Here is a 23,708-nt window from a genome sequence, read left to right as displayed (position 1 = left end):
GAAGATATTGAAACCAAAAAAATAAACGTGTACAAAGAGAAAATAATCGAAGACAAAAAATAACGCTTGGAAATAACACAATGATCAAACAGAACCTTCAGTGGCAAGGATACAGTTTAAACAGATAACAGGAGAAAAACGGGTAACGGGCACATTAGCATCAGCCTGGTAAAGGTCTGTTATCTGACTGGTGGGCATTTCAGAAAGAAAATAGAAACTGAAAACAAAAGTGAAAAATTATCCAAGAAAGAGAGAAACTCCCATGGCAAACGCCTACTACATCTGTCTGTGTTCTTTGCCTATAAAACCTTCCCCAGGCTCTTCCCAGCACCTTCTCCCAGCACTCTTGAAGCCTGCTGGGAGCAGCGGGCCTGCTGGGCTTCAGATGATTTTTGTAATTTTTAAGGGAAGTGCATTTTATGTTTCAGAAAAAAACCTTTTGTTTTAAATCCTCTGAAAATATCTGGAATATGCTCATTTTACCTGTCTTTCCCTAAGATTTTCTAATGGTCAAAACCACCACCTTCCCCACAGCAGCTGCCTTCAGCCCCACAGCCACCATCACCGCCACCAATAGCACCACTCCTGCTGCCACAATCCTCATCCTGGCTTTGACCTGTGTGCACGAGACTTCACTATGTGGGAACGTGGGAGTGGAAATGAGCACAAAATTTCATGGTCTCTTTTATTTACATTTGCTTATGTTTACATTTACTTATTTATTTATTTCAGAGAGAGGGAGTGAGCTAACTGGAGGAGGTGCAGAGGGAGACAGAGTCCTCAAGCAGACTCCCTGCTGAGCACAGAGCCCAACATGGGGCTCTATCCCAGGGCCCTGAGATCATGACTTGAGCCAAAATCAAGAATCAGCCACCAAACCGACTGAGTTACCCAGATGCCCCTCATTATCTCTTTTAAAAAGTACTTACAAAGCAACTGAGTAGTTTAGAGAGGATTCAGAAGAGATGCTTTACTTAAGTGGTCAGATATACTCATCGATGTCATTTTAACAACTTTCTTTTATTTCTTAATAACTGCCCCCAAAGGACCAGTTCTTGAGCGACATTTGGCAAACTACCTGGGGTTACTATATATTTTAGGAAAATAATAGTATTATATGTCTCAGTCTCCTTCTTTAAAATTAGTTTAGATTAGTGAGTTTATAATACATATAGAGAAAATTCATACAAATATTCCTTTTCCAGCATAATTTCTAAAATGCTGTCAATTATAATAATCCTCTTTTTCCCAGATTTGTCCTGATCTTGCTAAATAAAAGTTGTCAAGACAGCTGACTAGCCCTGGTCTTTAACTAATGTCAAGCCAAGAGTGTTAGAAACCCACTGCTCTACATGGGCCATGGTTTACTGGCCTAAAGACAGCTGGTCTTCAAATGACATTTGCTAACACTATTAAAAAGCATTGGCTCAAAGTATTTATGAGGGACCCTTCTGACATAATCATCATCAGTCACACACAGTTTTATGATCAGCAGCTTATAATGGGATTCTGTTGTTATGTGAATATTCACCAGTCCTGTCAATATGATTTACAAAAGGCTTCAAAAGGAATTGATTTTTCAATTGGTTATTTAAAAATATAATATATTAGCCTATGCTCACAAATGAAAATCCAAGTATTGTTTAAATTTAGGTGTGGCTAAAATCATACTGAGATACTCTACCCTTAGTATAGTGGTTAAAAAAGATAAAACAAAACAAAACAGACCGACCTTACCAAGCACTGACTGCAAGTATGCAGAACGACCGGAATTTTCCTGTATTCCAAGGGAATGCATGATGGTACAGACACTTTGGGAAACAGTCCAGCCTTTTCTTAAAAAAGTTAAGCATACTTTCCATATGACCCAGCAGTTCTAGTCCTAGGTATTTACCAAAGTGGAATGAAAATTTATCCCAAACAAAAAGTTTGTAAGTGAATGTTTGCAACACATTTATTCATCGTAGCCCCAAAGAGGAAACCACCCATACGTCCATTAACTGGTGACTAGATAAACAAATTATGGCTCTTCTTTACTACTATTTAGTCAAAACTACTATCAGTAGTCTGATCAGTATGAACTACTGATACATATGACTAGGCCATGTGCAGGAATCTCTAAATCATTGTGCTAGCTGAGCGAAGCCAGACTCGAAAGTTCTTCATTCTATATACTTCCACTTATAGAACATTCTGGGAAAGGCAAAACCATGAAAGGTAGAAAACAAATCTGTGGTTGCTGGGAGTTGGGTTGACTAAAAAGGGGGATAGGGGAATTTTTTTTGGGGGGGTGATAGAACAATTTTATATATTGATTGTGGTAGTGGTTTCATGAGGGTATCAATTCGTCAAAATTCATGGAACTGCAGCCCTAACAAGAATATTTTTATTATATGTAAATTTTGCCTCAATAAATTCAGTGTGATAATTGGAAGATAAATGAGAGTTTAAGATAGGTATATCCTTTCTTTATATACGTAAAGATACAAATGAAAGCCAACAACCTCACTCTCCTGTGGCAGACACAGGTTAACTTCATTGCCAGCTTAAGATCAGGTGAAGGCTACAGTGTTACCATGGATACAAGCTATTATTTCCTTTTGTGTGAAATCTCTAATATTAAATGGTGACTCACATGTAATATTGGGGTAGACTCAGAAACAACCAAAGTCACCCAAGGGTTTTTAGCCTTAGCAACCCTGCCCATAACATTTTCTTCATGAACATAAGAGAAACTATAATGTCAGTGAAAATATCTTTAACAAACTAAAAGAAGAAAGGATAAAAACTTTTTGACTAAACTTGAGGGCAATTCTAAAAATGGCCGGCTAGTTTAAAAGCTGTGCAGACTGTTATTTTCTTTTATTTGTTACAGAAATAATTTCCCATAGATCAATTCCTGAAACAACAACGTGTGGGAGGCTAACCTGTCCTCTAGCTGTTGACTTTCCTGTGAGATCATGGTTTTCTAATTAAGAAAGTGGATCGTGGGTAGACCGAGAGGAAATTTAAAAATCAGCAGAATCCTTTGTGGTAGGGCTCAAATTAGCATGATATGGTCATTTATTCAGAATGATATAAAGGTAGAAATTGACTCCGAAAAAGCACATATTTTTGAACATTATTAAAGCTGTGTTGCCAGAAAGACTGCCATGCGGCCACCTAACAGCCACTAAAATGAAAATCATAGTTTTTGTCACTGAGGGAGTGCTTCCCTCATTACTAGAAGGAGCTACACATACCTCTAGGATGTTGGCTTCCTATCTATGGTCCAAGAATCCAGAGCTCCCACAGGCTCCACGTTAGTCCTTCTTCTGTGCTTGTGTCCATTATTCTGACATTCAACAGGTGTATTTGCCTACCATGTGGCTATTAGTGATTGAATTATGTCCCCTCAAAATTTCCATTTTCAAATCCTAGCCCCCTGTGCCTCAGAATGTGATGTTATTTGGGAAAAAGTCATTACAGGTCTGATCAGTTCAGATGAGGTCACACTAGAACAGCACAGGCCCCTCGGTCCTATATAAATCGTGTCCTTAGAAAAAGCAGGAATGTGGATGCTGGCATGCACAGCAAGAAATGAAGTCAGAAAGCAGGGTGATGTGTCTACAAACCAAAGACCACCAAAGACTGCGAGCAAAGCACCGGAAGCGAGGGGACAGAATGGGGAGCAGCCCTCAGCAGAACCAAGCCAGCCGCCACCTGGATCTGGCACTTCTTACCTCCAGAACTCAGACGACACATTTCCATTGTTCAAACCAAACCCTATGAAACCAAATCCCACAAAACAAAACTGAAGTACCCTTCCTATTGACAAGAAGATTCTGTCAATGTCTCAGAGGCTGCAATAGCCGAACACTTACTTCCTCTAAGGGGCTGCAGCTCTGTGGTGACCTTTGCCTTGGCTCCTGTGTGGACCAGGCTCCCAGGACCCAGCACTGACTCCCCAGCATGCTTCTCCCTGACTGACGAGCTCCCCCCTATCTCCTCAGACTGCCTTCAGACATGAGTCTTTGAGCATCATAACAGTTTTATCAACTGGAAAAGCAACTGAGGCAAACTTTCCTAGAGGAAAAGAGGGCCCTTTGCATGAGGTGTGAGATGGTAGCCGTGGTCTCGGCCTGGCATAGCCGACTCTGGGGGAATTGACAGGCTCTCCTGGCAGGGGCGTCGAGGCACACCCAGTGTCGGGACATGCGGACAACCCCGGGAGCCTCGCACAGGAGCTGTTACACCCATTTCCAAGCGCAGGGACCTGAGCAGCAACTGTAATGACATTTTCCTGGCGAGCACTGACCTCCAAATTGCACTGATTTGCCTAACACACACTGTGAAACATCAACCAGTTAGGACTCAAAGCCAAGACTCAAAAATGGCTTTAAAATGGCAGGAGATGTTTAAGACATAATTTCTGTGACTTAGTCATTAACTTGTTTCTATCCCAGTCTGCACATCTTTTTTTTATACCCTTTCCTCTAAATTATTTTTCCCTGTTTGGCTAATGTTTCTATAGCAGCTACTTCTAATCATTAAGACACTTCTGTAGGCAATTCGTGCTCCTGATCTTGGAGAGCAGGGGAATTAAAACAATATCCTACTTACTATATAGTTTGGTTGCCCATCATTCTATTTACATTTCCCTTGTTTAAATAAAAACAGTTTTCCCCCCCAGAAAAGAGTGGTTAGGTTTGTACATTCTGAGGGATAATACAGGATACCTATGTGTGACAAAAATTTGTGCCGTATTGTTCCATAGCAACTTGAAGGCTCAAACACTAGAATTCTGTCACAAGTCACTTGAGATTTTTCAGACCTCGATCCTGCTATGAATCTTTGATTCTATTCTCCATCTGCTGTGCTGGGGTCTCCCATCCCCTCAACCTCTCACCCCCCACAATCTGTGCTCCTTCTCCCTCCTCCATTGCCCAGTGACTCCTGTCTCTTCCTAACAACTTCCACAGACACATCTTTAGCTTCAGTGTGGGAGGCTGAAGTCTGGCGCTCCTTCGCAAAAACACAGATACCACCCTGTTCCCAAAATTGCCCACTCTGGTGCTTCAGCCACTCCATCAATAAACATCTTAACTGCACAGTAGCATGTTCATGAGACCCGACTAGATCCTCCCTATAATCCAGAAGGAGTGAAAACAATAGCGTTTACATTTACATGGAGCTTGGAAACAGGCTCACCATGCCTTCGTAAAATCTGTTGGCATGCTTTCAACTTAGAAGTTCTCAAGGACAAAACACCCTCGCCATGATCCATAAGGATTTTCTGACCATTTGCCACGAGGCTGAATTCCAGCCACAAACCCCTCCACCTCCTCGATTCTCTCGCTTAGCTTCCAACCTCAAGGGCATATTTCTTCAACATAATTCTTTAGCTTTGCTGTTTCTCCACATTCTGCTCCAACACCCACTAGCACTTTCCTTTCCTTGCGACTCAGTGTCCAGTTGTCCTTTCTTTTCCTTCACCTTTCCCGGCAAATGGCTGCCATTTTTCTTCCACTTAACACACACGTCCCTCTCCCTCAGACCAAAGAGAACGAAATCTGGGCCTGGTACCTGCTGCATGCCTTGCATGGTCTGCTGCAGGAACTGGAGCTGCTGGTCCTTGGTGACAGTTTCCTCTGTTCGAAAAAGTTGTTCCTTCTCTTGTTTGAGCAGCTCTACCTCGTTCCTGTAGGCATCCAGCTGCCAACGGAGACTGTCGTTCTCCTCCTTGAGGGCGTAGGCCTGAGCGGCCAGGGCTGCAACACAGAGTGAGCTTAAGTCAGTCACCTTCCTGCTTTGATGGGGGGTGGGGTGGGGTGGGGGGGGTTGTGGGAGGAGCAGTCACTCACCCCAATTCTTACCATTAGCCCCAGCTCAGAGACATCCCCAAAGGCCTTGCCCCAGGGCTCTTTAGTTTGCAGTTGGTGGGCATGACCACTTTGGGGATTTTTATCTATTCTATTTGTCTTGTATGGAGGAATGTTTCCCTGGGGCACAGGAATAATTCCTTCCAAAGGCCCATCTCTTGACCTCTCTCTCAGTCCAAGGCTCTAAGAAGTCCAAATGGTGGCTAAGTGGCGACAGCATGGCCAATTCCAAGCAGCAATCACACCCACCCCTTTACTGTCCCGTTTCTGCAGCCTGGCTTGGCGGCTCGGGGGCCACTTTCTCTCCAGCAATCAGCCATTCCACAGGTGGAGTCCTGCGGCAGCGCTCCCAGGGAGGGAGGAATTGACAGGCACGTCTTTCCTCCCTCACAGTGGCTGGGACACATCAGACGGCTTATTTGCTCACTCCTGTCAGAAGGGTAACCTGGTTCCATTTGTTTCACACATTAAAACTCCCTACAAGGCTGAGTGGTTACTCAAATACCCATTCTTGAAACCTAAAATTCCCAGATGTGGACTTGGACCTCACGCACATCTCCATCTTACCAAGAGAGAGAGACTATTAACACAGGGTCCTCCACACCTCAGAGCTTTGGAAACAGCAGAGACTGAAGAAGAAAGAGTGCATGGTACGAACGACACTGAAGATGGTTTCCAGCTTAGGGCTTTTTGGCCTCTCCAGTGATGAGAACCGTCGGCTGGACGCGTACCAAGTGACAGGCCCTGAACCTAGGGCTTTGTTTGGACTAAGTCCCTATTCCCCCCCCCCCCCCCCGCATCAAGTCTGCTCTTAATCCCCCTCTTTAGAGGTGAAAGAGGTGAGGCACAGAGAAGTTAGAGAATTCTTCTCAACCCACAAAGTAAGTAGCAGGAATAGTCTTGGGGCACCTGGGTGGCTTAGTTGGTTAAATGTCCGACTCTCGGTTTCAGCTTGGGCCATAATCTCATGGATTGTGGGATCGAGCCCCACGTCAGGCTGCTGCTTGCTCAGTGGGGAGTCAAAGATTCTCTTTCTCTGCTCTGACCCCAGCTCATTCTCTCTCTCTCTCTAAAATAAATAATCTTAAAAAAAAAAAAAAGTAGCACAAACAGTTTTCAAGTCACTGGGCTGTTCTGCCAGTCTGGGTGTGTTTAGTTCTTACTAATTTGAAACTCCTTGTGAATTTTCTCCTCCACTCTCCTACCAGTATCCCACACTTTCTCCCCCTCCCACGGCAACTTCATGCTCTACTGTTGTAAGCAAGATAAAAGTGGAAGAGAAATTTCAAAACTTAACAGAAACTTCTTCAAAGAAGTGGCTTCCAGTCTGTAAGGGCAGAATGTGAGGCCTACTGTGCGGCCGGTTCTCAGTGTGTGCTCATCTCTACCTCTCACTTCCCAAAACCAATCAAACAGCCTGGAGGTCGGCCCCCTGCGTGTTCTAACTTCACGTTGCAGTACACTGACAACGGATCTTCACAGAGGTGCTCTGAAATCCCTATGAATGTTCTCCTCAAGTATCAAACATGAAATTACATTAATAATAGCTTTATAGTTGAGTGGTTTATGGTATTCTGCTTTGCAAAATGATTATGTATAGTACACAGGAAAGACTAATCAAATAGAACATGCAATTAACCAGAAAATTCCCTACCTCAAACCATCAGGGATCAATTAGTCAACAAGCATTTATTGCATACGGACTCTGTGCCCAGGCCTGTCTGGGCATCTTGGATCACAAAAGGAGGAGCTGGAATAGGTCTCTTCTCTCAAGCAGTTCAGAGTATGAGAAACTAATTCATTTGTAAAGAAACCAACACATTCTGGGGAAGAGGGTTCAGACCGATGCCTGGCATATAGTAGGAACTTAATGAATGTTGGCTGACCGAACAAATAAATGGGCAACTTAGTGTCAAGGACCTAAGGAGCTGCAGGAAGAGAAAGGAAGACATAGATCAGAATAATAAAAGAGGGCTTCAGAGGCTGGAAGCCGGAGGATCTGGGAAGGACGTCTCAGCCTAAGCAAAAACCCAGGCAGGAGAATGGGAGAGCTACTACTTAGGGCAGGGAAGGCGACTATTTGGGGCAGGAAAGAGAGAAGCTCCATCCACAAGGCAAGTGTTGGTCTGCAGGCAGGGAGAGAAAGGTGAGCCAGGTTTGGTGATGAGAGGGGGTGGAGGCTCAGAAGTCAGGCCCGATTCAGTGCAGCAGCCAGCGGAGAACCACTCCAGGTGCCTGGGCAGTGAAAGGACACTACGAAACCAGTGATTTAGTAAGATTGGTTTGGCAATGGTGCGTGGAATGAACTGGAGGCTGAAAAGAACGAATGGAGGAAATTGTATTTGGTGTCCACGTGTGTGCAAAACCAAGGAGCAGCCAATTTTACAGTTTTCAGGGACGTAGAAAATCAGAAATGACCCAGAATATGGGCAGGAGCGTGCGCTCGTGCTTTTTAACATCACGAGGCCCAACTTCAGATCTTGTCCACACCCAGAGACCCCAACCCCTGACAACTCAGTTTACCAATCCGCAAGGAAATGGCTGTGAGGCATCGTTTGAGAGGGATGCTGTAATAGGGCAAAATTACAGAAAATGCAAATGATGAAAAAAGTGTTGGCACTACATAAGCACATTACTACATTTAGTAGCATTCAAAGACACTTAAGTCATTTCCTTAGGAAGCTCTATTTGGCCCTTTTTCAATTTAGAGTGGCATTTTTATTATCATAACTGATAGCAGGTGTTTGTGAAGAAATCGATTAGTATGCAGGGATGGAAATTACATTTTCCAAATGAATTGCATAGTCTGCAAGATACGCGGAAATCTGTGTAGCAAAATGCAAGCAGCTATAAAGCATGTGCCAGCAACATTATTTAAATAAATTATCTGAACATAAATACATATAGGAAAGTGCACCATCCATTATTTTATGGGCTCTTCTTAGAAGCCTGTGGAATGGCACTGCTGACAGCTCTTATTCTTGGCTGAGCCGAGTGACCACTGTTTCTGCCAAGGAAGAGACAATGCTGTTTGCATTTCTGGAATAGGACAGTGATATCATTATATTTAAAAAAAAAAAAACAAAAAAAACAGCAGTTGTAACTCTGTAACAACCCCCTCCCCCCAAATCAATACCATAGCCAATCCCATCAACGTTTTTGTAACTGAGGCATATAACGAATTTACATTCCTGATTAAGTGATTTCAAGCTTGATATTTGAAAAAAAAAAAGGTTACTCATGTGGCAGCAAAGTGGTTATTTCTGAAGAGTGAGAAATTGTGTATTGACTCCACTTAACTTCAGGACACCTGTTTGTACACATTATTCAATGTCATGCCTCAGCCCTGAATGTAACCTTCAGATGAGGCTTCCTGCAACACACTACATTATGTTTCTAAAAGAAAAAAGACCCTGATAATTCCTACCTTAATATTATTTTTTTCAGTATGTTAAAAATTCAGAAACTTTAAAGTCCACTTTTTCATTTCTCTCTCTCTCTCTTTTTAATCTTTAGTTCTTTCTGGGACACTATATTAAACAATTTTGAAAAATGTGTCATCAAGCTTCCATGATAAAATTTACCCTTGAGAGACTACATAATAAATTCACTATTCAAATAAGCGTAAGGATTAAAAATAAACTACAGTGTGCATCTTTTAGTAAGAATCCCTGAGGAGTGCACTATGTTTCAATAAATGGAATATTTAGCTAAGAGCCAGCCTATGTGGATTACCAATTTTCAATAATAATAATAAAAAGAATACAGTAAGACTTCAGTGTAAACTATTCTCCTGACTACAGTTAAATCTTCCTCAGGTGACTATAAAGGTGCTCCGAATCCAGTAGTGCCCATGGATTATCATTGGTTCATTCACCAACCAACAGATTACTGAAAGGCTCTATAAAGAAACTGCGGCATTGGGCGCCTGGGTGGCTCAGTCAGCTAAGCGTCTGACTCTTGATTTCCACTCAGGTCATGATCTCAGGGTTGTGAGATCAAGCCCCGAGCCCCTTGTGGGGCTCTACATTCAGTGGGGCCTCTGCTTAGATTCTCTCCTCTCCCCTCTGCACAAACGTGCATGTGTGTGCTCTCACTCTCTCAAATAAGTAAATAAAACAAATCTTAATTTTTTTAAAAAAAAGAAGCTGCAGCATACACAGGGGAAGGCCAGTGTGGTTGTCAATTCATACTTGCTCAGGCCTTCGAAAACTTCTGTTACTGGATTTTCCAAATGGATCACAAATGCAATAGCAACGTAAGAAAAACTCTGCTAACCAAGATTAAATTACATTTCAAAAATTAGCACGGGGCTACTAAAATTATCAAAGTGACATTAGGGTAGGAAATTGATCCCAAGATTAAATTGCACTGCTGAAAGGAGAGGTTTAAAAGTATTACAGCAGCTTGTTGTACCCTTTACTGGATTCTATATAAACCATTATTCTTTATATTAATTATGGGCAAAGTGACCTCTTTGTGTCTCCTGGATTACTTACTGTGTTTCCATGGGAACAGATAGTGGCATGCTTAACTTCTTTAAGTAAATAATCTGGTGAAAGCCTGGAAATCTCTCTCTTACTAGCCTGAGCCAGCCTCAGAAAAATAATTAGCACTATATGAAGAATGTAAGTTATTTTGGGTTATGTCCCAGTAAGCTGACAGTATGTTAATATCTTTTTCATGCTCAGGCGAGATGTAACTAAATAATAAAACATTTTAACATATTATTGCTAACAATATCTGGATTTCTCAGGGACTGTTCATCTCGGCTTCTTTGGGGAACTCTGTGTTTAGCATTCTCCCTCTGCTCTGCCAGATGTCCCCCTGGAATGCCGGAAGGGTGCTGTCAAGTGGGTGTTTCTTTCCCACATGCAGAGAGTCTCTTCCAAGGATTTCATCAGCTGCAGTCCAGCTAGGCAGTTGTGCTGATAGGTCCAGAACGCAGGATGATGTGGATGGATCCAAAACCCAGAGAACATCCTCACCATATGTGTTGCCTACCAGTCCCTGTGATCTGGTGACTTAATTACTCCCCAGGCTCCACCTGGCTCCCTGCACCCAACCTCTTCTTATAGGCTGCCTGGAGTAGGGGTGAGGGGTGGAGCTTGCAGAGACCACACACTAGGTACCCCAACTCATACCCTTCCTTATTTAGTGCAGTGCTGTTCCCAAGAGGTGACTGCCCCAGAGGCTGCCACGGGAATTTCTCTCCAGTGGGGCACAAGGGAGTGATGTGTGTCTTCTGAATAATCCGTCTCTTCCCGCTGCTGGAATGGGCCTGGGTCTCTGAATTACCATAAGGAAGAAAGGTGCCAAAGACCAAGCATATCTGCTTTGAACTCTTCTGTGTTCAAGAATAAACTTTTTGTTGCTGTTAAAGCCCTGAAAATGTGTGACTTATTAATGAAATAGCTGGTGTTCATCTAATGCCGGTAATGGCTTACATTAGGATCCCCTGGTGGGCATGTTGAGACCCAGACTTCTGGGCCCTACCCCCAGAGTTGGCAATTTGGTGTGTCCGGGACGAAGCCTGAGAAACTGCATTCCTCAGTTTCTCGGGGGGGGGGGTGCTGATGCTGTGGGGGCAGGGGGTGCCCTTGAGAACTGCTGCTCAGACTGGCACTCACTTGGTTCCTGAACTGGGGCAATGGTTGACTTACGTGGACAGATTCTGAAGGAACCACAGGCTTGGCTTGTCGTTCCAGTTTCCTTCCTTGACCTTCACCTGTGTGAGCCCCAGCTCCATGCTCTGCACCAGGGAGGGCTGTCCCGCCCCAGCCCCATTCCTATGCCCTGAGCACCTCCTCATGAAGTGAGGGCGAGAGCACTCCTTTCCCCATCTTCCCCAAATAAAAGTAGCAACAGCAGAGCAAGAGCAATGGTGGTGGTAATAGCTAACCGTTCTGACATGCCAGGCTACCGGCTAAGCATTTCACCTGCACAATCTCAGTGAACAGAATTACTGTTTCTGTTCTACAGATCGATGGAGCTGGGTTTGAGAGACACAGGGGCTGGGCAGCTGGCGGTGGTGCAGGGCTTACACTCAGCACGTGTGACTCCAGAACCTCTAGCACGGGACTGGGGTAGCTCAAGTGCAGCTCAGAGCTGGTGCAGGAGAGAGCGGGGAAACCAAGGACACCACCCTCGCAGCAACTTTGTTGCTAAAAGAGAAAGAGCAGTCCATTGTGGCAAGGTTTGGGGAGTGTTCTGCTTGAGCCGCTATTTAAAAGCAGCCACACGTGTATCTTCTGCAGGAGAGTCGCTGCGGAAGGACCCCTCTGGCTCAGACCACGTAGGGATCCTCCTCCTGCTCTGTGTCTCTCTCCTCCAAGATGGCCACACTGACAGTCGCTAACTGCTGAGCTCTTGAGCCGCAGTCAGTTAATAAGGCTCCTGTGAGAGGGCTGAGTCCATCCCACTCATGCTGATCTTGGGGTCTCTCAAGGACCAAAGTTAGATGCCCCCCTCCCGTCTGACCTCACTTGCGTTGTTACTGTGGCATGCGCCTTTTGGTAGAGCGCAGGTGGTGGAAACCTCCCTTCTCAAAGGGTCCTGTCCCCAAGACCTCCTCTGAATGGGCTGAGGAAGCCCCAGGACAAGGCCCAGGCCCACCCTCAGAGAACCAGGGGAAGGCGTGGGTTCCTCCAGTGTCCTAGCTCAGAGCTGAAAGGCACGGCGGCCACCCGTCACACGGCCAGGCTCCTGCCAGCCAGCCTCCTACAGTCCCGACAAACTGTAATCGATCTGTTTTTCAGTAACACCTGTATCACCGCGGAAGCAGCAATCTTCCTCAAATTGCTCACGGAAATTCCTTCTGCTTCATTTTTGCAGGATTATTATTATTACAACTTAGCATTGACATAACATTTTATATTTGCAGTGTGCATTATAGTCTGCACATTAGCTATTATTAGGGAGAGCTAAACAGAAGCACAATGCGGTGTCTATTTCCATCTTTGTGTGAGGCCACTGGAATAAGGGTAATTTTGAGAGAGCAGGTAAGCTAGATCCTGTTATTACAATGGCTTAAATGTGAGTCTGGAGGCACAACGGGCAGCAGGTGACTCTGGAAAAAAAAAAAGAGAAATGCTCTGTTTCTCCCTGCATACAGCTCTTCCTAACGAAGGGGTCTGCGGCAGCCATGGCTGCCAGCAGGAGCCGCTGGGTGCAAACACTACTGAGAATTGACATCAAGCCTTCCTGCTTTGCCACCAAACTTCTTATCCTCTGACGCCGCTCCCAACTCCCCCTCAGTGTCCTCAGGAGAAAATAAGCAAAGGAAAGAAGCTTGCCCACTTCCTTCGATAGTAGGTGATGTCTGCCATTTAAAATACTGGGAAAGGTGCTCTATGGGCTGAGGGATGCGTTTCAAGGCCTTAGACAAGCACCTATCAGCAAGCCCTGCGAATTGTAACTTTCTCTGGGCCAGGCACAGCCCCACCTGACCTCAGCAGCTCCCCAGCCAGCTGCAGGAAGAACCTGCGATAGGTGTGGATGTGGTGGCAGCCAGTAGGGGCTCTCCCTACTGCGTGGTGTGGAAGGAGGCCCAAGGGAGAGGAGGCTTCTGGCTGTGGAGGGCTGCCGAGAGAGCCTCTTTCCTGAAGAAGGTGGGGAGAGGGTCTTCAGGTCAAGTTCACTGAAGGGAAGCCTGAGTGGAGACCTCTTTCACAAAGGACCCAGAAGTCTCTAGGAGAAGGGTCCCCCAACCCTCCCAGGCAGCCAGGGCAAGATCAGGGGAAGGGAAGGAGGGAGGCGCTGGGTTGTTGGAGACCTAAATTCAGGCCAAGGTATCTCAAGAGGGGATCCCTCCCACCCCAATTCGCCCTTTTGACTAAACTTCAGTTTTCTTTTTCACTTTCAATCCCTATGCTGATTCCTAAGATTCAGGGCTTCCTTCCCCCCACCCCCCCAAAGGCTTTTAATCATTTTTTTGTTAAGATTCTATTTTTGTTAAATTTCCTTAAGATATTTTGTTAAGATATTTATTTATTTATTTGTTTGTTTGTTTGTTTATGGGGGGAGGGAGAGAGAGAGAAACAGCATGGGCAGGAGGGGCAGAGGGAGAGAGAGAACCTCAAGCTGATCCCATACTGAGTGTGGAGCCCGATATGGGGCTCGATCCCAGGACCCTGAGATTACAACCTGAGCTAAAACCAAGAGTCGGATGCTGAACTGATTGCACCATCCAAGAGCCCCACCTTCTGAAAGCTAAATTTAAAAATTCTCTTTTAGAGCAGTCAGGCTCAGACCAAGGTAAATCACACAATGACACGTTTCTAGGGGTGGCCACCTCTCCCTTGGCAGTGGCTCCCATATTCGCAGACAGAGCGCCTCCCTTGGGGATGGTACTGCATCACTGGATTTTGCTCTGTAAGACTTCATCCTAACTAAGCAGTTGGTCTTGGCCAAAGAGAAATTTAAACAGCAACCCTTCCCGTTACCGTGTGAGGACCGTCTCCTCTTTCCCCCACCAAACTGCAGATTCCTTTCCCTTTTAACAAATGGTCACTTCTAATTTTCTTCAAGAAAACTTCCCCTCAAGAGGTGATGCTTTCCTGCTCTTACTAACAGCCTCTCCCCCAGACACATGCAAACTCACACCCACATAAAACACATCCATACTCTGAAATGTGAAATGAAGGTCAGCCCCAACTTAAACAACGTTCTCAGATCTAGGCACCATCTAGGGCAAGGAAGGCAACTTAACCACAGAGTTTTTATTTTTCTAACACCAAATACTTGGGATAACAAAGATGAGTTGTAAAGAAACCCTTTTTCTCTCCTCAGTTTTTGTTTTATATAAACTTTATCCAGTCTATCGCAAGAGAACCACCAATTTGCTCTTAAGCTTGGGGGGGTGGAATGGAGGCACGTGAAGGCATGTCCTCTCCACTATCCTGGTCATTAGTGTTGAAACTCATTTATGTGCATGTATTTGTGCCTGACATTAGTTAGAATCCCGACCTCTCTAAACATATTACCACAGTAGGATGGCGCTCGTCTGATAATTAAGGCTGGTATTCCTCAAAGTTTGTTCCACGCGCAGCCTTCACTTGTCCTACTTTGGTAGCTCTTAAATGAGGATTCCTGGACCCATCCCAGACCCTCTGAATCTGAGTAACTGGAATGGGGCCTGAGGATGTGCAGTTAACTACTTTCTAGGGTGGGCGGAATACATGCCAACATTTTAGAACCACTTCCCTGGCTTTTTAGGGACCAGATCCCCATTTCTTCATGCTTTCTTCTTTTTTCCAGTCTTATAAATATTTCATTATTTTTTTGACACCTGCCTTCTCTAACTGCTTTTCTGTCATTAGAAGGACCTTGCCTGTCCAGCTGTGACCATCCAACATGGCCGTCTCGGCCTCTCTGCCACCTGCCTTGCCTTCTCACATTTCATGAATCTATCGACCTGTTCCTCTTGGAATGCTGCTTACTGCCTCTCCCGTGATGATATTGTGACTGAATGCTTTCATAAATCCTCCAGGCAGTGTCTCCAAAACACATTTTTCTGATCTACTGGGTGTTGTTGTGTATTACTTTTCTTTGCAGGCATATTTCTGGAGAAAGTTCCAGTTGCAGCCGATCTGTGGCTTGCATGCAGGAGACACCCAGCTCAACCTCGGTGTTCTGTGGGAAATAATGACCCCTTACCAGGACCTCAGACCAGCTTCTTCCTGATGAGACGGGGCCCATCCTGTGCGCCCGCTCTCCCCAGACTTGTCGCTGGATCCTCAGAGGCTTTTCTCTTTGGCACAAGGCCAGGCATCGCTGCTTCCTTCTCTCACCACTGATGGATAAGGAAGAAGTCCCTGGCTATTCTCCTAGGGTCTGAGAAAAGCTGAGACTCTGTTCCTGGCCTTCATCACATCTTTCTGCATCAGATTATCTTCATTTTTTTTTTCCTTCCTCCCAGCTAGCCTTTTCCCCATTAGCCACAGGGTACTTCACTGTTCCTCACATGGATATGATGGGGGGGCTGTCCACCCGTGTCGTGTCTGCCATACTTAAACTCAAGAAAGAGCTCTTGGGGCACCTGGGTGGCTCAGTGGGTTGAGCCTTTGCCTATGGCTCAGGTCGTGATCTCAGGGTCCTGGGATCCAGCCCCGCATGGGGCTCTCTGCTCAACAGGGAGCCTGCTTCCCCTTCTCTCTGCCTGCTACTCTGCCTACCTGTGATCTCTCTCTCTCTCCATCAAATAAATAAATAAAATCTTAAAAAAAAAAAGAGCTCTCATTCATTTCTTCTTTCTTCAGTCCTTTATTATTGCCTATGTCAGTCACTTCTTTTCCACTAAACATTTTTATCTTTTACTTCACTTTTACTGTCTCTTCTTATTTCATTACCCTACCTCAACCTGTTTTTTTCCCCTTTCTTTCTTACCAATTATTGACAGACATCAATCGTAAGATTACATACCAGTGGTTCTCAAGCTTCTGTGCAGCAGAAATACCTGCGTGGTAATTTATAACTTCCATGAGTGGGACTGAACTCCCAGGCATTGCTAGGAAAGCTTCCCAGCTCAGGCCCGTGAGTCGCTCACTCACACCTTCTGTTATTGCTCCTCAGTATCCATCCTCCACACTGCCATGGTACCAGGTTATTTGTAAAATGCCATGGAAACCCTTACTTGGTTATTTCTTACAATCTCACACGAACTCTCTGAGGATGAGGCTTATGTTTACTGAGAAGGCTGAGGCTTGGAAGAGGCCCATTGTTTGCCAACTCATGCCAGAACCAAAACTCAGATACCTCCAGGGCCTCTGGCCTCATCTGGTGCCAGGTTACTTCTTTACTATATTCAGTGTCTCCAAGCTCTCTCTTCCTGGGACTCTAATTCTCACTCACGTATCCATTTCTTCAGACCCTTTCTGGTGATTTTATCACCCAAATGACCCCCTCATCCAAAGAGCATCAAAGTGACCTTAGCCTTCCTCAGGCCCAGGAAATAGGAAGGAAATGTGGAAGGAAGTCTTTCAAAAACTTATTTTCAGAACTCTTGACTTCTCATCCATTCAGACGGCTCCAGTTCACATTCCTCAACTGGACACATCTTCTCATTACTTCTCTCATCCCCAGAGGTTGGAAACTACAAAATCCTGCTTTGACAAACTCCGCATTTATCTTCCCCGAGTCCTTGGGCAGGGAAAAGTGCACATATTTTAAAAACTGCCTAGATGGCTAAATTATAGCAATTTTTCCCTGGGAGAGAGTTGTTCAGATATTAAAACCCTCTCTGTATTGAGTATGATAATCTTTCTCACATCCCCATGAAAAGCAGTTTTTGCTTTATTCATTAAAATGATTTGTTTTTGGTTTTTGATGAGTGTAATTTTTCAGGTAGCAATGTTTTATTCTTACTACCAACTCCTTGAAAACCCTCCATGAGCGCTGAAGCCTCAGTTAAGCACTATTAATCAAACATTAAATGCTTTTAAACAGCTCTACCCCTTTTTCTAATTGAGAAATAGAGCTGTTTGGGCAAGTTTATGAGGTGACCTTGATTGAATTAAAGAGGTCAGGGATGGAACAGACTTCAAACTCATATTCAATGATTTTAAAGAAATGACTTCCCTCCAATTAAGCAGGAATTAGCATGAAATATTTTGTTTCTGAAAGGTTAAAAGAATTCCTCTGAGAAACTAGCTCTCTTGTTTGCTAGCTCTTTATTGAACATGAGAGAGAAGGCGCCATGGATTGTTTTATGTAACGTGTTCTGGTAACAGGGGGCCGATGATCCAGCATCAATTATAACATTCTTAAGAGTCATAAATGTTGTACTGAAGGGGCAAGGAGTCCAATTTAAGTTTTAGTTTCTATTTCAAAAGCCCAGAGACCCAACAATTTTCAATTACTAAAAAAAAAATCATCAAGATACATTTTCCATCTGCATTAATTTCAACCTAGTTCTAGGGGGAAAGGTTCCAATATTACTTGGTTTCTCTGCTATTCCTCTTTCTAGCTTCATCCCTCACCTTGCCATAGTCCCCCATCTTTTAATGACCTGAAAGGACATGTCGTTCTTCCTGCTCTAAAAAGTAACACAGAAGAGTCTTTGTTGTAGAATTATGGAAGCTGGACTCCACAGAAGAGGGCAAAGGGACTGACATGTGAGGTCCCACACATGGGGACTCCAGGATATTATTTTTTTTTCCTTAAGATTTTATTTATTTATTTGACAGAGAGGAAGAGAGGGAGCACAAGCAGGGAGAATGGCAGGCAGAGCAAGAGGGAGAGGGACAAGCCGACTCCCTGCTGAACAAGGAGCCTAACACAGGGCTTGATCTCAGGACCCTAAGATCATGACCGGACTGAAGGCAGACACTTAACTAACTGAGCTACCCAGACTCCCCATCCAGGGTACTGTTTCTGGGAAGCAGTAGTCCTGAGAAGAACACTGGCCATGTTACTTTGTGTCCCTGCTCCCGTCAACTTCAGGGAGTTGTACAGACATAGATTATACACAAGAGGGAGGCAAAGGGGGTAAGACAGAGAGCAAGAAGGAACTTTAAATCAACATTCCTCTTATGAGAGTTGGAGCAAGTTGGTAAACCTCCATTAGACCTCAGGGTCCTCATCTGAAAAACCTGGTCAGTACTGTGAGGATTAAATAGGTAATAGTTACGGGGCTTTTCTTTCTTTCTTTCTTTCTTTTTTTTTTTTTTTTTGGTGTGTGTGGGTTCCTAAACTGGGGGAAAAAAAAAAAAGTCCTTTAACTGATTAGAAATTAGTTCTTCCAGGTTTGAATTTCCTATTCCAACATTTCACCCACTCCTGTCCACCTACTGTGTACATAATATGCCATATGCTGGCCATTTAGAAAGGAAAAGATCTCAAACTAGTTTTTAAGGAACATATGGGGTGTCATCATGTTTCCACTCTTACTTGCTTGAAACAAAACATGAACCAGGGATAAGACAGAGTTCAGATGGACAGATTTATACAAATCCTTCACAGATAATATCCGCTCTCATAGCTCTTGATGCCAGAGTGTTATCTGTTCGCTAGGGCTCTAACTGCAGAAGGTACTGGGGGCAAACCCTGTATGGACCCATGACCCAGGTTTATCCTGGGAAAAGGAGAGCTCTGATGATGTGATATGATAATTCTTCAGAGTAGATAAGCAACATTCTCAGATCAAAGACTGAGTTTCCATTAGTCTTTTAAGGCTTTGCTAATTTTCCCCTTTAATCTGGCACTGTAAGACAAATATCATGGTCCCATATACATCGTAAAAATTTGGTGGCTATTCATTTTATCACGGCTTTGTATTACAACATTGCTTGAGATAATTCATGGAGGCAAAGAGCTAAGAAAGATAGAGAAATGGATGGCTTTAGGATACTCAGATTATACAAACCATACTACAAAATCCATATGGCAGGTAGAGACAATTCTTTAAAAACTGATAAATCATTAAAAGAAGAATAAAATCTTATCCTACCTCCAGAAGATTTGCCAAATTGTCACTTATATTGTACCTGAAAACTTGCAATTTTTTTTATAATGACAAAAACCACCCAATATAAACTTGCATAATTTTTTTAGCATTTCAAATAATTATTGTTGGGGGTAAAAAAAAAAGCCCCAATTTTTCTCATTAAATTAAAATATGGGATGGAGAGGGAGAGGACATATTCCATGTAAGATCTCTTCTGGATTAAATGTCCCTGAGTCTGTGTATCTCCACAGGACTGATATTATTGTATGTGCTGCTCCTCAGACTGAGATTTATTGAGAAGTACATCTTATAAAAAAAAAAAGGGGGGGGGGAAGAGGCCCTAGGAACAAGGAAGCTAGGACAGCACTTCAATAAGTCCTGAAATTAGATAGAGAGTCAATAAACTGGTGATCTTCTCATAGGCTCTCCCAGCCCCTGAGGATGCAAAGGAAATATGGGATGAGATGGGAAATAAAAAGGCTAATACTGTAGCTCAGATCATTCCAGATCACCCATCAAGTCTGTGCCTGTGTTTTGAGAGGTATCTTGATTTTTCTCTTTACTTTTTTGGAGAGTTTGGGAATGGAAAACATGAGTTGGGACAGTATGCACGGTTCAGCAAAGGAAATGCATGACAGGGCACGGCTCCTTCCCAATGTACTTCACCTCTTCAAAGTATTTCTTCTTCTTGCCTGAAGCCACAGAACAGATTGCTTTTGAGGAAATAAATATCACTCAACTAGAAAAGAGACTGTGCCAATTTCCTGGGTATTTTTAAAAGCTGGCCCTGCTGTTGGAATGGGCTTAAGGACAGTTTGCTGGATGCACTGCTTATGTTGAAGCCAATCTCTTTCTAGTTAGTAGAAATACAGAAAATAATGGGAAAACTAAACATAAGCCCCATTCATATTTGTCTGATATCAGTTTTTAAGGTAATAAACTCTGCAGTCTACCTTTGCCTCCCAAATGGCCTCATGGTGCCATGCACATCGCAGAGGATGATTTTATTTGATTACTGACTCTTACGATTCCACTTAAGGCATTTGGGGAGGTTTTTTCTTCCTCCCATCAAACTTAGTGGTGGCATATGAAGGTCACTAACCTGGAAAGAAGGAAACTAGTACTGAGTTCTAGACTTTTTACTTGCTACCTTGGGGAAATAACATTACTTCTCACCATGTGACTGCACATTCCTATCTGTAGAAGATGATTTCTAAGGGTCTCGTCCACATCTGAAGAGACTGATCATTGCCACTCCCTGGGGGTAAGAATTCAACATGTCTGCCTGGTTTAGAACTTGAATTATTTCTTGACTCTTATTTTAATAGTTACGCAAATATGATCAGCCCTTGGAATAGGAAATTGTAAGACAATGTGATCTGGATATTAAATGTGGAAGTTCCCTAATGTAAAGCCGAAGAAGGCAATTCAATAAACTTCCATCATCTGGTACTGGTTACCATTTGTTACCACTTTTAATTTTCCTGTATAATTGGAAATGGCCAGGTATTACCCAACTGATGGGAATTTTATCACAGGTTCTCCTAGGTAATTTTAAAATAACTATTTATTACAGTTTAATGATTAAAATAATACAGGTATATTTTGTGGAAAATTCTGAGATGCTCAGAGAAGAAAACAAAAATCACCTATATTCACACCATCTAAAAATCATCACTCTGAATATTTTGACCTTATATATATATATATATCCTTATATATTTCCCCCAACATACAAACTGTGATGACAATACATACATTAACCAGTAGGAATGATCTGGACACTTATTTGTAATTGATTTTATCACTTAGCACAATACTGAGAACCTCTCATGACATCATATATATATATATATATATATATATATATATATATACACACTTATATATATATAAAATATTATATATATAGCCTTCCAGAGTAAGATTTTTCTCAAGGCTGCTTATGGCTATGTAATTAATTAACCCATATCCCACTGTTAGATATTAATGTGTTTCTAAAATAATTCTGAAAACTGAAAATTTAGGTAACCGCATCATTTGGCAACGACATACATGCCTCGAGTGGAAAGCAAAAGTCTCTGGGACACAGCAGCTTGGGAAGCTACAGTGGGCTCATTAAAGAACCTCCAACACCCTGCCCGAAGTACCACAATGAATACATCTGTCTTGCAGCTTCTGCTCTGGAAGTATTTCTCCCTACTTCTCTGCTACTGCTGGGGAGTCCAAAATAAAAATTCCTTTCCTTAACCATTTCCCAGAAGGCTGTTCACATTGTGTCCTGGAACTGGAGAGGAGTGGCTGAGCCCTTAGTCCCTCCCTGGTGTCAAGGACATTCACCCAAGGAAAAGAGAAGAGTCTCTAAGCCATTTAGACATGGGAGAGATCACTATAATAATGATTTGAAAACTGTTATAAACTTCAAAGTCTAGGGGCTTCTAAGTATAAATATCTTATCATTCAGGTAGAATTTCCAAGAAAGGAAAGAAAGTAATCACTTCTTTCAATTCTTTTTTTCATTAGTTATGAGGCCCCTAACTGTGCATGGCTTCCTGGAATTCTATAGGATGTCCTCTTGTCCTGCCTTGCTGTGTTCATACAGTAGACCTAGCATCGTCAGGTCTTTGATGAAAGGAGCTTGTGAGCAACAGCGTTAGGAGTCAGGGTATAATAACTATGTCACTAACTGTGTTTTGATGAACAAAGCAATATGAAAACATAGGAGACTTAGGACAATGCTGTTCATAAACAGTACATCAGTGCTAAGAAGTTGGTAACACCATAAGTTTTAATATAGACTGGTATTGATTCTTTTGGCCAATGTCCCACTTTAATAGTGTTATAATCATACTTTAAGATTTTTAGATTGAGAGGTACACAAGAAAAATCAATAGATACTATCTTTCCACTACCAACCAGCCTCATATATATAGCCCCTCTGCCACACTCACATTTAAGGGACCTAAAAGATGCTTTGGGGATGGCTGGTCCAGTTATCAGGCTTTTAATAACCTCAAGCATCCACTCTGACCACCTCAGAGGTTAAAGCTTCAGCTCACAAAGATACACGCAAAGGAGCCCATGATAATCCAGAAAAGATACCCATTCATTTTCTCTATATTTTCTATTTCATTAACATATAAAAAGGAAGCTTTAAAAAAAAACCCATTCACTCTTACAGGAGAGCTGTCTAAAACCAAAATCATATAGAATTACTGTTTCTGAGACTTGAAAAATATATAGATAAGTGCTTCTATAGTTAAACTGTGCAGGAGAAAACAGCTGAAAATACAAAACTATCTTTTGTAGTATTGTAACAGTTTTCTTCTTTCATTCTTCTTAGTCATTACATTTTCCAAAATGACCAAGTGCAATTTTTATATGAAAAACTGATTTTATTATTAAAATGTTACATGCTGCTGGAGGGTAATGAGCGATCCCTGTTTCACGATCAGAAATCCCTACTTATTATTTACAACTAAAAGGAACAACTAGGAAAAGGAACACTAAGGAATTCTTTCTTATGTTTAGAAAGAAAGAAAAAAAAAAAAACTTACAAACTTACCCAGATTCTATCATCTAAACTCTCTTGAAAATATTCTGATTTTTTCCAGAAGTTGTGTAAACCACACTTAAATTCCAACAACACTGTGTTAATTTTGCTCAAATGCAAGCTGAAAACATATTTTAACATCCTGTCAGAATGAGGTACTAAGAGTGTCGATAAAATGACACTAAAATAAATGTAAATTTAGATTGCAGTTACAAGTGGCTGCCTGACTCTGGGAAGATGTTAGGTTGCTATAGTATTTTCCATAGCAACTTTGCATCTTATTACATAAATATTCCCTCAGTGTCCTTACAGCCTACTAAGAAAACAGGATTAAATCTACTCTCCTATGTAATGATCCTGCATCAAATCTTATCAGAATGAAATGCCCAGAAAACATAAGAAACCGCAATCTAGACCACAGTGCTTTGGCAAGTGAGAGGGTCAGAGCGCCATGGGCTGTGCCCGAGCAGCTGTGCGGTAACCTTGTGCTGCCCGCTGGCCATTCATCCATGCTCCGCCTGGGTTATGAGCTCTGCACTTCTCCCTTTGTGAGGATGGGCTGTGAACTTCCTCACTTTTCTCCTCTGTTTGCTAACTGCCCATCAGCCTAAGCCCTTCACCAAGCCGCAGGGGCTTGCATCACGAGACAAGAAGCCAGAGCGTAACAGAGCTGCAGCGGGCTCCCCAAATGCAGCTGCAAGCCCATGCGGGGCTGTCACACAGGAAACCATTAGGAGAGCCACCCCCAGCTCTGAGCTAGTTGCACCAGGCATATGCTCTTCGAGATCCTCAGCGAGGTTCTACTGGGTTTTGCGTGGGTGTAGAACAGTTGCATGCTTAGAGTATCGGG

The 23,708-nt window shown here is 43.1% G+C and overlaps 1 protein-coding gene across 16 annotated transcripts in view; it reads right to left on the bottom strand.

Moving 5' to 3' along the window:
* ENOX1 (ecto-NOX disulfide-thiol exchanger 1) overlaps window positions 1-23,708 on the bottom strand; it is a 563,146-nt gene that overhangs the window by 96,237 nt on the left and 443,201 nt on the right. For all 16 annotated transcript variants that reach the window (XM_082701321.1, XM_082701317.1, XM_082701322.1 and 13 more), the window contains one exon: window positions 5,566-5,750. In XM_082701321.1, the coding sequence (XP_082557447.1) occupies window positions 5,566-5,750 (185 nt within the window). The remainder of the gene's footprint in view (window positions 1-5,565; window positions 5,751-23,708) is intronic.

The sequence above is a fragment of the Mustela nivalis genome, assembly GCF_964662115.1.
Source record: "Mustela nivalis genome assembly, chromosome: 15".
Classification (NCBI taxonomy): Eukaryota; Metazoa; Chordata; class Mammalia; order Carnivora; family Mustelidae; genus Mustela; species Mustela nivalis.
The sequence above is the reverse complement of the archived record's forward strand: the minus strand, read 5'-3'. Positions and strand labels throughout refer to the sequence as shown.